Source organism: Ictalurus punctatus, chromosome 16 (genome assembly GCF_001660625.3).
Source record: "Ictalurus punctatus breed USDA103 chromosome 16, Coco_2.0, whole genome shotgun sequence".
In the NCBI taxonomy this organism is placed as follows: domain Eukaryota; kingdom Metazoa; phylum Chordata; class Actinopteri; order Siluriformes; family Ictaluridae; genus Ictalurus; species Ictalurus punctatus.
In genome coordinates, this window is record NC_030431.2 from 17,018,295 (window position 1) to 17,034,858 (window position 16,564).

Below are 16,564 nucleotides of genomic sequence, written 5' to 3' on the forward strand. Positions count from 1 at the left end.
TAGAATGTTTTAGCCCTTACACTCAATATCATGACCAACCATCACTAGTCATGTGCAGTATCATCACTGATTCCTGTTTCTCACAGTGCCTTAGCTAGGTAGCGTTTCAGACAGTGTTTCTTTCACCTGACCTACACTTGCATAAGATAATAACAAAAAATGCTCGTCCAAGCAGACAAGTATTTTTGTGATTGCCCTGGATAAAAGTGTCTGCCAATATCAGCAGCAGCTTGTGGCCAGAGATTTTGATGGGGCAGGCAGGCATTAATAACATAGCCTCCATCCAAAGTAAGCTGCTGTAGGCTACCATCTAGTGAATGTTTAGAGTAATCCTGTATTAGACACTGTATTAGACACCGTATTAGACTCAACAACATACAGTCCTCCAGGATACAGACCAGCAGCTCATTTTGAGTGGGTTTAGACATAAGTTCAACTGTCTTCGAGGTAATATCATTTACCAGGGTTGACAGGTTTCAGCAAAATTTCAAGCTCAACTACATCTCAAAAACCACATAAAATACCTGAAAGTAGCTCCAAAACATTTCTTCTTTTTCTCAGATTTTGAGTGGGGAAGCAAGCATTTCACACGTACAGTGGTGCTTGCAAGTTTGTGAACCCTGTAGAATTTTCTTCTGCATATATATATATATATATATATATATATATATATATATATATATATATATATATATATATATATATATATATATATATATATGTGTGTGTGTGTGTGTGTATATATATATATATATATATATATATATATATATATATATATATATATATATATGCAGAAGAAAATTCTAAAGGGTTCACAAACTTGCAAGCACCACTGTACGTGTGAAATGCTTATATATATACATATATACATATATGACATAAAACATTATCAGATTTTCACACAAGTCCTGAAAGACCTAGAGAGCCCAATTAAACAAATGAGATGAAAATATTATATTTGGGTTATATTTGGTCATTTATTTATTAAGGAAAATGATTCAATATTACATATCTGTGAGTGGCAAAAGTATGTGAACCCTTGATTTCAGTATCTGGTGTGACCCCCTTGTGCAGAAATAACTGCAACTAAACGTTTCTGTAGCTGTTGATCAGTCCTGCACATCGGCTTTTAGCCCTTTTCTCAGTACAGAACAGCTTCAACTCTGGCATGTTGATGAGTTTCCTCAATGAACTGCTTGCTTCAGGTCCTTCCACAGCATTTCTATTGGATTAAGGTCAGGACTTTGACTTGGCCATTCCAAAACATTAACTTTATTCTTCTTTGGTAGAACGACTTGTGTGCTTAGGGTCGTTGTCATGCTGCATGACCCACTTTCTCTTGAGATGCAGTTTATCTACAGATGTCTTGACACCAGCATGTTTCACAGATGGGATAAGATTCATAAGCTGGACCACAGTGTTTTCATTTCTCCGAACATAACACTTCTCATTTAAACCAAAAAGTTCTATTTTAGTCTCATCCGTTTGCAAAACATTTGTCCATTTAGCCTTCTGGTTTGTCCACGTGATCTTTAGAAAATGTAGACAGGCAGCAATGTTCTTTTTATTGTTCAGAGTTCTCCTGATGGTGGACTCAAACATTAACATTAACCAATGTGAGAGAGGCCTTTAGTTGCTTAGAAATTACCCTGGCATCTTTTGTGACCTGACGAACTATTACACGTCTTGCTCCTGGAGTGATCTTTGTTGGTCGATCACTCCTGGGAAGGGTAACAATGGTCTTAAATTTCCTCCATTTGTACACAATCTGTCTGACTGTGGATTGGTATTGGATTGGATTGGATTGGAGTCCACACTATTTAGAGATGGTCTTGTAACCTTTTCCAGCCTGATGAGCAACAACTCTTTTTCTGAGGTCCTCAGAAATCTCCTTTGTTCGTGACATGATACACTCCCACAAACATGTGTTGTGATGATCAGACTTTGGTAGATCCGTGTTCTTTAAATTAAACAGTGTTCACTCACCCCTGATTGTCATCCCACTGATTGAAAACAACTGACTCTAATTTCACCTTCAAATTAACTGCTAATCGTAGACTTGCACATACTTTTGCCACTCACAGATGTGTAAAATTGGATCATTACCAGAGGCCAAAAAATTTAATTTCCGCATGTTTTGGTGCTGCCCGTGTTCAGCATTAAATTTATTTGGGTTGTCACACTCCACAATAGTGGCTACTGGCTCATATGCAAGTAGACACTAAGGCAGACCTGGGCATTGTACGGCCCACGGGCCACATACGGCCCTTTGGTTGACTCTGACCGGCCCGCGTAAGGTTAAGTGGAAATTACAAAATAAACATATTTTCCAATTTTACCTCATGCATTTACTGAAGCTGCATTGCTTTTATTTTGAAATAGTTTTTTTATTCATGTGCATAATGTACGTAATATCAATACGTGCGCATGATTGAATCAACACAAGCAGGTCACAAGGCAATTTTAGCCCTCAAAAATGTTTGCTCATGCTAAAAAAAGAAAGGTAGATGCTGAATCCAGGGTTTTCAACAAAAAATGGACTGCTAAGTATTTATTTACTAAAGTCAGAGGTAAAGCCATGTGTTTAGTTTGCGGAGAGCAGATCGCCGTGTTTAAGGATTACAGTTTGACTCGGCGTTTTGAGACGAAACACGCAGAGAAATACAAAAACTTGAATGATGCTGAAAAGGCGCGGATATCGGAAGCTTTGCTAGCTAAGCTACAACAGCAGCAAGGCTTTTTTTTACCAAGCTTCACACATCCAGGGATGCAGCAACTAAGACCAGCTTTATGATATCCCACAAAATCACTAAGAACAGTAAGCCATTCTCGGAGGGGGAGTTTGTCAAAGAGTCCTTGGCGGACTCTGCAGCACTAATATGCCCTGAAAAAAAAGGAGCATTTGAGCAAGTCCCGCTGTCCAGAGAAGGATCGAGGATCAAGGATCGGGGAATTTGGAGCTTCAGCTGCAACGTGAGGTGGGAAGTTTTGACTTTTTCTCCTTGGCTTTAGACGAGAGCGTTGATGTACGTGACACCGCCCAGTTACTCATATTTGTCCGTGGGATAACGGACTTCAAGATTACAGAGGAGCTGGCAGCAATGCGGCCAATGAAAGGGACGACGACAGGGAGCGATCTTTTCACGGAGGTAAATACATGCATGGAGACGCTGGGACTGAAATGTGAAAGGCTGGCAGGAGTCACAATGAACGGTTGTCCAAATGTAACAGGGTAAAATGTCAGACTTTTGAAACGTATGCAAGATAAAGTGACTGAAATTGACGCAGATCAGAAATTGGTAATTTTGCATTGTGTTATACATCAGCATGTGTTGTGCAGGTCAGTGCTAAAAATTAAACATGTCATTGATGCTGTAACTAAAATAGTTAACTTCATCAGGGCACGAGCATTGAATCACAGACAGTTTGTTTTACTTTTGGAGTAGCATGAGACTGAACATAGTGACATCCGCTACCACACAGCAGTCAGATGGCTCAGCCTGGGCAAAATTCTAAAAAGAGTTTGGGACCTGAAAGCAGAGATTCAAGAGTTTTGTGAGAAGAAAGGCAAAGACATCCCAGAGCTCTCAGATAAGGACTGGATGGCAGATTTTGCATTTGCTGTTGATGTGACTGCACTGATGAATGAACTAAACACCAAACTGCAAGGCAAGGGCCTTTTTGTTCATGAAATGCACAGCCTGGTGAAGGCTTTTATGAGAAAGTTGAAGTTTCTTTCAAGCCAACTGGAGAGCAACACTCTCACTCACATGCAAACCCTGAAAGAAGTCACACCATCAGCTGATCACCTCCGCAGGTACTCATCCATGTTAGGAGCACTGCATGTTGAGTTTTCAAGGCGATTTGAAGATCTCAGAACAATCGAGGATGAAATGCACTTGATTTCCTCTCCCTTTACCTGCAGTGTGGATAATGCACCCAGTGATGTTCAGCTGGAACTCACTGACCTGCAGTCTGATGCAGTACTAGCAGAGCACTTTAATTCAGGATCACTGCTGGATTTTTACTCTTCTCTCAAGGAGGATAACTTTCCAAACATGAGGAGACATGCTCAGAAGATGTTGGTTCTCTTTGGCTCTACCTACATATGTGAACAAACATTCTCAGTGATGAAGTTTGCCAAACCCAGGTATAGATCCTCTCTCACTGATGCTCATCTGTCAGCTGTGCTTCGCATCTCCACCTCAGACATTCAACCTGATTTTGATGCACTCATTAAAGCCCAACAGAGACTAGATTTCTCTCATTGAACAAGAAAAAAGAACTGAAAAACACCAAATGAGGTGGTTAGACTACAAATGTAGGCATTTAAAGGCACCAACTAGCAGTGAACTGGGACATTTTCTTTGGAGGCCTTTTTCTCAAAATCACAGTTCAGTGACAATCATTATTATAATATGATGTATCTTGCTTAATATTTGGAGTACAAAGACAATGTTGTTATGTCTTTAGAAAGCTAAGAATCTCTTTCCAACAGTATATGAAACTCAAAATGTGTTTTGGGGTGAATGTGAATGAAAATGATCACTAATATAATAAGTCACAAATGGTAAAAATGTTCACATTTTGTTTACCATTGTTTTGGGAAATTTGATTGAATAAATGACATTTTTTGTAAGGCAACCTCACGTTTTCATTGATTAATCATAACATAAACTCTTACCATGCTTACCAACGTGTCAAAACAGTGCTATTTACTGCTTTTTATAAAGAAATACAATTAATATTATGCAGAATTGAGTTCAGCCTTTTGGTCCGGCCCTTCACAATATTTTCTGTTTCTCATGTGGCCCCATGGAAAAAATAATTGCCCACCCCTGCACTAAGGGCTTAAGAATTTGCAGTATTTATTTGTACCTATCCTGAAAGGTTTAAGTAAATGTTATAAACGCGGTTTATAATTTTATTGTGGCAGTTGTATATGGTGTTTTGGTATCAAAAAAGCTTTAATAGTGTTGTCTGTTTTATCTTTGTACCAATGTTTTTGTGGAGAGGTGTGGATTGTTTGCCCAGGAGGGGCTCACACTCCTCCCATTTCCCATGGCGATTCTCACCAGCAGCTGAACAGAGAGTCATGATACTCTACACAGAGAAAACTCAACAGTGTCCTGACTAATCTTATAACAGATTTGCAGCGATATAATCAATAATTTGGTTATACTGTTTGAAAATGTCAGATAAGTCGATTTCCATTCCGCTAGTGAAATGGAATGCCAATGTACTGCGAGAAAGAGTTCAAATATGTGACTATATAACACAAAATCAACACAAAATATTTTAGATAGATTTGTGTAACTAAAATATTCCTATGTAAATGCATCCAACTTTCAAACACTGAAGCAATACAACAGTTATGTGTGCTTTCCCATGGTTTCCCATGGAAGCACCCACCCAACTACATACAACTTAGTAATGCCTAAATAAATACTCTTCCCAATGAAGAAAGTAGTCCTATTTCTGAGGAGACAAATTATACAATAATCACACATGATCTACAGATGCAATAGATAGAGATGAGGTTGAAAACTGCTGGAGTACTCCTTTAATTTCTCTATTCTATTAATTTCTGTATTGTAATGTATTGTGCTATCAACAGCAGGGGGCAGGCTTGTCACAGAAAAAGTCATTTAAACTATAAGGTCCTTCAACTAGAAGGTACAAAACATAAATATTCTGTATTTACAGCATTATGTTGTTCAGCGCTTAAGTACAACTCACTCAGAAATCCACTAAGTGCTTAATCTTACCTGTATTCTGATGAAGAGAGGGCGGGCATAGGCTGGTAGGTGATCCATGATGTTCTCAAACAGCTTCTTTCCGTCAAACACGCAGTCAGGCCTAATGATCACTGAAGCCATGCCAGCTCGACCCTCATGGCCTGCGACAGAACATTTGTTCATTCATTTTTTCTATTCAGTGAGATGAACACATGGTCAGTACTCCTTATGTCAGCATTACTGCTGTTGTAAACACTGAAATATTTATATCCTCAAGAGATTAACAGTCTTTTTTTTTTCGATTAATAGTTTTTCATCCTGGACAATGCAGCAGCAGCATCATGTGTCAATAATATGCACATTGGGTGTGAGTAGAAACGTGTTAACCTACATTATTGACCTACCTGATTTTACGATTTTAGACATTATAAACATTGCTTCTATCTGTGTAGATCTGGCCTTGATCACAATTCATGTGGTTTATAAAATACTTTAAAATGTGTAAAGTATAGTAATTAGATAAATGTGTTGTCTAATTGTATCAGATTGAGGTTCCTATTGAAAATACATGTTGTCATGTGCAGTAAAACATGATTATACAACTATTTATTATTCTATTCTGTTGCCATGAAGGAACATAGTTCATTTCATTGGCTTCATAAAAGGATATTAGAATTAAGATCTTTTTAATGTTACAAAATTCAGAAAAATCATTTGTCTTGTTTGAATGCACATTTCAGCTGACTTATAGAACTTATAGACTACATCAAGTTTATTATGCCATCTAGTTTATCATGATGCTGATTCTGCTGTTTTGTCTGTTTAATATGTGTAGTGTTTGAATCTGATAGATTTTCATCTAAGTGTTTGACACCAGGATGCTATCTCAAAGCTGGTGATTGATACAGGTCAGCCATTTGGTGGCAGCATTCTCCCACCATCTGAGATGAATAGGTCTGTCTGCTTCACACCAAAACCCTTTAATCGATTCCAAATATAACCTCTTGCCAGACATAGACAAGAAGTAAGCTCTATTCACAACTGTAATCTCTGCAGTGAGAACTCTGAGCTCTAATCTTTTTATAATCTCAGTATTGTCTCAACCAAACTTCACATTTTCTTTGGATAAACAAAATTCTTTAATGATTTTTTTTTATAAAAACGCCATGTTTTATTACCTGGAACCTCCACTCCATACACATTGACTTCCTGAATAAAGTCCAGCAGTCCAAGAATCTCTGCCACCTCAGTGGTGGCCACATTTTCACCCTTCCACCTGAAAATAACACATGCATGCTTACAGGATCAGCCATGGTCTATGCAACTTTAACTGGAGGCCTGTTTCATATACAATGGATGTAAAAAGTCTACACACCCCTGTTAAAATGGCAGGTTTTTGTGATGCAAAAAAAATAATAATAAATAAAAATGAAACCAAGATAAATCATGTCAGAACTTTATCCACCCTCAATGTGAAATGACATGTAAAAAAAAAAATTAAGTGTAAAAAAAATCCCAGGAAGAGTTTAGGGAAAAATATGGAAATGGTAAGGGGCTGTGTTCAAAATGAACCAATCACATTCAATCTCATGTTCAAAAGTAATTATCATAAAGCTGTCATCAATTTAATTATTCTGCTTAACCCCAAGTGAAGACCAACCGTTTTTGTAGGATTTCCTTCACAGCTTCTGGGTTTCACCTGACTGCTGAAGCTATGGTCCACCAAGAGCTTACACAGCCTGTATGGTAGGGCTATCAAACTCATTTTAGTTCAGGGGTCACATATAGCCTAATTAGATGTAAAGTGGGCCGGGCCAGTAAAATCATAGCATATTTCCATATTTTTCCCTATGTTTTCGTGCAAAGAAGTACAAGTACATTAGGAAAATCTTCAGATTTAATGAAATATCCTTTTATAAAACATCATGAACAACCTCAGATTTCTTAAGACAAACATGTGCAATTTGCTTCTGCTTATCACTTACATGAGCGCATTACAACTGGTCACAGTGTTTGTACAAATGCAAAATAGTTTAAGTCACACTTATTTGGAACTGAAAAATTGAACTTTATTGATTTTGTTGAACTTTAAAATGTATGGCATTGCATGAACAATAGGATTCCACCAAACCAAACTCTTTTGTAGTGAAGCTGTTGACTAACATTAAATTGTACATTTTTTAACTATTACTACAGCGAGGATTCATTTTCACAGAACTGTATTCTTTAAGTGCAATCAGTGTCTGAAGCAGCATTTTAAAGGAGTTCGTCATGTCTAGACTACTTTGTTTTTGCTCCTGAAACTTAGCATCTTTTGGTCCTTTGTCAAAAAAGACAAAGTCTTTTGACAAAGACATTTTGGCTAATGAGGGTGTGGGGGCGAGAAGAAAATAGGTTAGACTACACCGCAATAACAAACAGCAGAAACGCATTGCTACCATCTGCTGTTCGGTCTGAGTCCCAGAGTTGTGCCGCGTCTTCTACTCTGACTAAAACAGTGCGCCCCTAGCGGATAATTTAGGAATAGCATTTTATAAAAAATTTCTAGTTCGTGTCTTTTTATGCATTTTTTCACTTTCAAAATTCATACTGTGGGCCGGATTGAACCCCCTAGCGGGCCGGTTTTGGCCCGTGGGCCGTACGTCTGACACCCCTGCCGTATGGTATCTCACTTGGTCCTTTTATAAATTTCGGAGGGACGTCCTGTTCTTGTTGACGTCGCTGTGGTGCTCCATTTTCTCTATTTCTCTCGAAGATGGCCTTCACAGTGTTCCATGGTACATCTAATGTTTTGGAAATTCTTTTATACCCCTGTCCTGATGGATACCTTTCAACAAAGAGGCTGCCAATAGATCTATGGCAGGAATATCTGACGAGTACTGATTACTCTATGCATTTGACAACAATCTCTCATTTTCTTCACATGTCTGGGTGGAGGGAATCATGAATAGCTACAAATACCAGTCGATTTCAGTGTAAAACCTTCAGTTGTCTGCTAGTAAGAAGGAATTTCACCTTTCAGAATGACAGTGACCCAAAGCATACATCCGAATCAACAAAGGAATGGCTTTACCAAAAGAAGATCAATGATTTTGAATGACTTAACCAGAGCCAAGTTCTGAATCCAATTTGCCCTCACAATCTGATGGCTCTAGAATGTTTTTGGAAGAAAGAGTGGGAAATATTGCCAAGTCAAGATGTGCCAACCTGATAAGACTCTTACCCCAAATTGAAAAGTAATTTAATCAAAAGGTGCATCAAAAAGGTATTAGTTTAGCTGTGTACACACTTATGCAACTAGGTTAATGTAAGTTGTTTTTTTTTCCTTTTTTACCCTAAAAAAAAATTCATATTGTTTTCATTTTATTTGTATACTCTGCAATTTCACGTTAAGGTGGCCAAAGATCTGACATGATTTATCTTAGTTCCATTCTTTAACGGCATAAAAACCTGGACAGGTTTAATAGGGTGTGTAGACTTTTTTATATCCATTGTAACAGTACAGATCTACTGTTAAATTACAATTTAAAGCAATTATTGAAGTATTTTTCATGTTTTGGTTACAAAGAAAGAGAGACAGAGAGAGAGGTCATGCCAAAAAAGTTCACTGAACTGCACTGAACTGAACTGAACTGAAAGATAGAGAGTAGAGCAGATCAGCAGGACCCTAATGGAAACCAAAGATGAGAAAAAAATTGGTTTGACACAGTCCTGTGGGATGCACTGCAACTTATCATTTCAATCATGAGCCCAATCATGGTATCAGGTTTACTTTCTGACACAGTGTGGCAGTTGTTTGCAAAGTGAATCGTGACCTAGAACCAGTGATCTGACTCTGGTTTAGAAATGATCGCCATGAATATGAAAAGCCGGAGACCCCTGCAACAGGCAGAATACATTTCCTGCCTTACCTGAAAGTGTCGCCCACTCGGTCCTTAAAGCTGATGAAGTTGTCCTGGTCCTCGGCCATCAGGTCGCCCGTGTTGAAATAGGCATCTCCTTTCTTAAACACATTCCTCATGAGCTTTTTCTCAGTTAGCTGTTTGCTCCCAGCATAGCCAAAGAATGGAGTTTGGGAACTGATTTGGGACAACAGCAAACCCATCTCACCTGGGAACAAGCAATTCGGGCTCAGTTTAGTAATGATGACACAATCGCATTTTTCTATTTTAGAAATGATAGCAATATCGGTCATATTAGTATTGGCCTATCAAGATCACATGTTTCCACAGCATAAATCTATAAATCGGTTGGATTAGAAAAACATGTTGCATCCGAGCCAATACTGATATGGTCCCAATGTCCATCCATTTTCTATACCGCTTATCCTTCTGGGCGGGGAACCTGGAGACTATCCCAGGGAGCATGGGGCACAATGTGGGGTACAGCCTGGATGGGGTGCCAATCAATCACATACACATTCACACACCCATTCATACACTACAGGTACTTTGGACATACCAATCAGCCTACCATGTATGTCCTTGGACTGGGGGAGGAAACCGGAGTACCCGGAGGAAACCCCCGCAGCACGGGGAGAACATGCAAACTCCTGGTGCCGATATGATCATCTCAAAATCCATAAAATCTCAATTAGGCATTTCTATTGCACGTGTCAAAAATCATTATATGAGTCTTATGAGAATGTTTGATTTTTGTCATCAAAAATGTCAAAGAATTGCTTTAGCTTTCAAACACTACAGCATGTTGAGACAATTTTTGTGTATTTTGTGTAATAATTTTCTTATGAAAGCACTCTGTGCTTTCATGCCTGCTTTTTGTAAATGCTTGTACATGTTTATGTTATTAAAAATCTTTGATGCATTTTCTTTTATGTCTTTTGGTTTTGCCTGACACTATACAGTACTGTGCAAACATCTTAGGCATCCTATTTTTCTTTTTTGTACAAACTTTGTTATAGATTTTATGACTTCTACGTTATCGAGTCCATACAAAAACATTTTAGATTTCCAAACATTCATTTTCCAACACAAAATGAAACGTTACAGCAAAATGTTTCTATGTTAATTAAAGAAGGAAAAAAAGCAGCATATTACATAAGAGACCACTTTTCAGACAAAAAAAACATAATGAAGGCTGCTGGGTTTTGCTGCAAAAATAAGTAGCAAGTGTAAAAGTCAAAGTCTCCAGAAGAACTGGCTGGTTCTGCAAGATGCTCAATAAAACTTCAATTATTAATAATATTAAATAAAATATCTACATATGAATACAACGATATTGAGAGAAGAATTCAGGCACAATTTGTGAATGATACAAAGTTTCATGTTATTGTACATTTCTGGTTTCATGGCCCTTTGACTCTCATCAGCCTATTCTCAGTTCCAGTGTCACAGAGACTTTCTTTTTTGTCCAGACTAGTTCTACAGGATGACTGTTGATTTCTTTTTTTAAAGACTTGGTCAAAAACAACAAAACTTGCATTGCCTCACCTTTATCAACCCGCTGACAGAAACCCTGTTCATCTTTCACAGGTTCATCTTTTGCCATGTCATATTTCACCAAGTCATACTTAAACAGGATCTGCAGAACAACAGAAGTAGAAATGTTACATTTTGGGTGTTCACATAGTATTTTACATATACTCCAGAAGTGTGAACATTGCTAACAACAAAGGTACAGCAGGCAGAGAGAAAAAAAATGACCGAAAAAAACGTTTTTGTTTAGGTTGACAGGACAGCTCCATGCTTAGTGTATAAATGATAAAATATGTATTGGTTGGGCTTATATAAAAAATTGCAATATGCAGAAATATTTAGATTTATAAGCAACCAACGGAATTTTTACTCTATGCTAACTGTTACAAAATGATCACAAGCACATGTTCAGTCTGCAGTCCATCAATGTAAAACTGCACGTTGACTAGATAGCAGACTGAACAAGGGCTTGTCTTAATTTTGGGCATTTTTTACTTATTACATTCTATGCTTATATACTATATTATTCTGTAACATACTGCACATAATAATGTACTGTATTAACCCTTAAACGCATACCTCGGGTCGTTAGCAACCCAGGACATCATTCAGTACCCTCCCCATCATTAATTTTTCCATATTAGACCTCTATTTACTTAGTATTCCTCAATCTGTTTATCAACGACAATATAACAAGAAAAAAATATAAAATTGTCGAAATAAGATCTGTTTTATAATTAATTTATTGTAAAAAGTCTATAGGGTAACTACTGACCCGAGGTGTGCAATAGTGCAAGTATATTTTTCTGCGCAGCAATACTGAATCTCTCATGGTTTAATAAGTGCAATTCACTTTTATTTTTCAAGGTGGGAATGTTTGGTAAACAATGATGATGTAATGTGTCATGATCATGGTCATAATGACCCCAGGTGTAAAAGAAACGTTACAAAATTTGACATGGTTCAGCGATTTACTGCAGAATAAGTTTCTAATCAAATACTATCGCTGTTTGATGGCGGATTTGATGATAAAGCTGTCAGCAAACAAACTACTGATATTGATGATTACGAACATGATAATAGGAATGATCCTGATTCTCAATATGAGCCAGATGTTGAATTTACTGGGCGAAGTACAGAAGGTGCCACATTTGCTTATCATAACATTATTTGATAATATTGTTTTTAGGCAGGGGCGTAACCTGGCCTGGGCATTGGGGGCTGTAGCCCCAAAGATCTTTTCTTAAGCCCTGAATAATTCTCCACTTGGAGCCGTTTGTCACTACGTAACTGAACATCAGTAAAAGAAGATGGCGGTATTGTAATTTTATATCTTCTATGAACGGAGGCGAGACCAATCAGACAGGGTTTACAGGAAAATACATGGAAACACTCGTTTCTTATTGGCGGACAGCTCTCAATTCTGTCGATCACTAGCTCACACAGTCACTGTGAAGGAAATGGACATATGCCGTTTTTTTATTTTTATATTTTATACCAGTAAATGGGTTGAAACTGAAACAGTAACATCCTCTGATGCTGAGCAGGAAAACAAGGTGTGTAAAATGTCTATATGAGTTCCAGTTTATGTGAATATGATATGAGCAGAGCATAAGGAAAGATAATGTACTTTGCATGGCACTGTAGCAGGTAAATCCATAGCTTAGTTATACCTCCCCTTGGCTAGTGACACCAAACTAGCCTAGTTAGAAAAGTTTTATATTTTATCGGTCTGGTAGTCGTACAAACAGTGACAACACTCGAGGCAAGTTTTATGATGAATCCGACTTTTTCTGACATTGACAGCTAAGTTACCTCAGCTTTCATAAAATAAAACTTGGGCTACTAGCTGAGCTGCAAAAAATACATGGAGAAGAATCTGGGCTCAGCCATGGAACAGTCCCCGTTTTTAGCCATGAAAATTATACATTATGAAATTACTTTAATTACGAAAATATTAAATATTGTAATGATTTTAATTTTGTTATGGTGACTGAAATGATTGCATGAAAATGCTTACATACTTTTACTATTTTAGTGTGTGAATTACAGTATAAGTGCATAATTTTAATGGTGTATATATTTTTATATGTTTATTGACAAATAAAATGTCAAAATATAAGGATTTTATTATTTTGTTATTGTTAATAAAACATTAGTACAGTTTTATACTATAGGGGAAGTTTAGAGATCCATCCACGCTAACGACCCGAATATCTAATAATGATTGGCGAAACATGCATGCATTTAAGAGTTAAGTATAGAACATAATAATAATAAAAAAAAATGTAAACACCCAACTGGTCTTTATATTTTATTACTGGCACGAAAAGGGAAACATTAAACAAATCAAGCAACCTGTCTGCCCAAACAGGTGTCACTGATTCTTGAGATAAGGGACAAAACGTGTCCTACACACAAAAGTCCTCTTTATGGTAAAAATGAAGAAATTCCTAAAAATAAAAATACTTAACTTAAAGTTAAATCTAATTGTAATCTGTATACTCTGGGCATTTATTGCTTATAATTTAAAATAATAATAATAATTTCATTACAATTCTTCTAAATGCATGCTCTACTTGGAAAACATCAAGAGGTCACAATATGAAACTGCCTAAAAAAGTGCTTAAAAATGCAATAATTCATAAATCTAAATGTGATATTTTACAGATCTCTGCCTCTCATTTTAAACAAAAAATAAAGTAAATCTTAAATTATATTTTCCATAAAAAACTGATGATCAAAGACTTTACATCATATTTTTTTATAATCCTAAATAAATCATGCAATGTCACGGTCAGCTGTAACTCTGAGAACCCCTTTCCTACTTCCTGCTCAGGGTAGATGTGACAGTAGGATGCATGGTCTGGTAAGTTTTATAAATTTTTTATACTTTATACAAATAATGTTTAAGTCTCTGTAGTCACAGATTTAACATGTGAACACCGTCTTCCCATTGTGATAATTTCTGTCTATAATTGTGGGATTATAAAAGAGCTTATAAAAAAGAAAATCATGTCGTCAAGTCCACAAGGGAAAAAAAAAAGAAACAAAGAAATATCCATGATAAAAAGGAAAATCGTAACGTATCTGACATGTACAGAAAGTGCCAACGTGCACCACATTTCAATCTTGCACTGTTATCATAGACTTATTATTGACAAATGTTATGCTCCCACCAGCAGATGGCACTGCGGCGTCGACATGCACAAGCGGCTTTAGAGCACGCGAGACTGCACTCTTGTAAATGGGCACGGACCTTTGCTTGTTTTGGTTCTCCCCGTTTAAGCATTGGTTGATGTTCGAGAGTGTGTCTTGATTTACTCCAGCTGTCTGTGTTTAATTTGATTGTGTTTGCTATTTAAAGCCGTCATGTTACATTGCACTTCGCTCACTATTTTTTGGAGATACGGTTAACTAGCTAACTAAGTCTAAGTACATGAAAGTGTTAGCCAACTCGATGTTAAGCGGTTGTATTCTCGTGTCCTGTTTGTTTCATACCTTGAATCTCGCTTCATGCCTAAGACCGCGTATCGCTGCTCATGTTTATTGACCTTGTGTTCGAGAAATAAAGACTTTGATCTGCACCTGCTCCCACCTCACCTCCCTGTATCGTAACAACAAAGATAAGAAAAATACTGACCGTTATGTTTTCTATTGGCTCACGAGACCAAGGTTCATTGATTCACAGTTCAATGTTTACATAGATAAAGTTGACACAAAGCCAAAGTAACTGCTACCAGAAAGAAAATGTCTGTCATATCCATGTCCTTGGCTTTTCCACCAAGCAAATTGTATTCACACTTGGTCTGACTGCTGCTTTATGTAAGAAAGCAAAATAGCACAGGTTTTTTTAGGGGTCTCCTGTAGCAGCAAAGCAAGAGGTTAACTGTAAATATTGGCACTTCTGTACATTCAGTTCTGTGTGAAAGAGAAACCTTTATTTATTTATTTTCTTTATTTATTACACAGGAGCCACTTAAAAATAGTAATAGTTATTTGCAGTGTCTGGGAAGAAAAGATCATATTACACTATCTATGACAATTTTCCAAGATGATATCTGATCACTGGTCTATATGTTCTCCCAGTTCAACAGCTTACTATGGTATTCTATCTAATAAAGTAGTCATAAAAATAGTCACAGCAGCTTCTGGCATGTGCTCATAATCCAAAATGAGGAAAACAGACGAGTAACCGATTAAGAGGAAAAATAACATAAGGTGACTTATTAAAGTGGCGATCCACCACAACAGCTTTAGTGTGCCTTGGCATACAGTAGATTCCACAAGTATCTAGAACTGTACTGGAGGGATGAACAATATTTTTCCAAAACATATTCACTCTGGTGGTTTGGTGATGGAGAGCACTGTCTAACACATCGGTCTAAAATCTCCCACATGTATTCAGTAGGTTCCAGTACTTTACATTCCTGCTGGTTGATCTATAAAATAAATAAATAAATTCTTCAAGCATAGTTCTCTTAAGAGTGAAGTGATTGTTGAAAGTATACAATTTTTGTTGCAGTAATTCAAATACCTAATGATGTGTCTTGAATAGGAGTCATGTGTTTCAGCCCTCTCATTGTAGCAAGACCAGAACAAGTTTGATGTTTCAAATACACCACATGACACCGTGTGTACTATTCTTAATCTGCTTTACTGGAACATCACGTAATCAGTGTGTATAATACGTGTCCATACATTTTACTACAGCATGAGACCTCTATCAGCCTCTATCAAGTCTATCAGAACTGGAAATGATACTTTTCTTACTGAATCTATTACTCATTGTCTTTTGCTTTATTTGTGCACTTGAAATGGTCTTTTTGCCACTACCTAGACCACTCTCACACTTGCAAGTCTCTTATCTTTCATGTTCTGAAACCACACAAATTGGCTAGGTGATTTGTAACATCAACATCATAAAAATCACTTAAACTTTGTCATTTGTTAAAAACCAGTTTAACATACGACATGCTTTGTTAATAAAATGTAGGAATTTGACATTCTAAAGTAACCTTTAATCGCAAACGTTGTCACAATAGATAGCAGCTTCACAAAGGTGCTCTTGACTGTTGAGCAAAATCGCACAGCTCACAGCTCTGATTCAGATCAGTACAGTTTTACTGGTGAATTAACTGAGCTTCCTAAGTCTTTATCGATCCAAAGCTCAACATGAAAACTAAAGAAAGATGTCTAAATCCCACAGTAGATGAGTCGATTGCATTTCGTTCTGTCTTGTTAAGACTGTGTTTAACTTAAAAATTATTCAATAACATATTGAATACATTGCTACTTGTATAAATAAGTTCCTGCCTAGAACCAAATGCAACTACTTACCAAATGCAGCTCAGGAATTATAACCCTAAACTGCTCAGAGGTATGCTA

At 37.1% G+C, this 16,564-nt stretch overlaps 1 protein-coding gene across 1 annotated transcript in view; it reads right to left on the reverse strand.

Annotated features, from left to right (window-relative positions):
* The window catches only part of slc27a6 (solute carrier family 27 member 6), a 33,833-nt gene that overhangs the window by 2,811 nt on the left and 14,458 nt on the right, over window positions 1-16,564 (reverse strand). The window contains exons 6-9 of the mRNA XM_017489714.3: window positions 11,192-11,282; window positions 9,653-9,851; window positions 6,920-7,017; window positions 5,772-5,902 (exon numbers count right to left, since the gene is read on the reverse strand). Of these exons, the coding sequence (XP_017345203.1) occupies window positions 5,772-5,902; window positions 6,920-7,017; window positions 9,653-9,851; window positions 11,192-11,282 (519 nt within the window). The remainder of the gene's footprint in view (window positions 1-5,771; window positions 5,903-6,919; window positions 7,018-9,652; window positions 9,852-11,191; window positions 11,283-16,564) is intronic.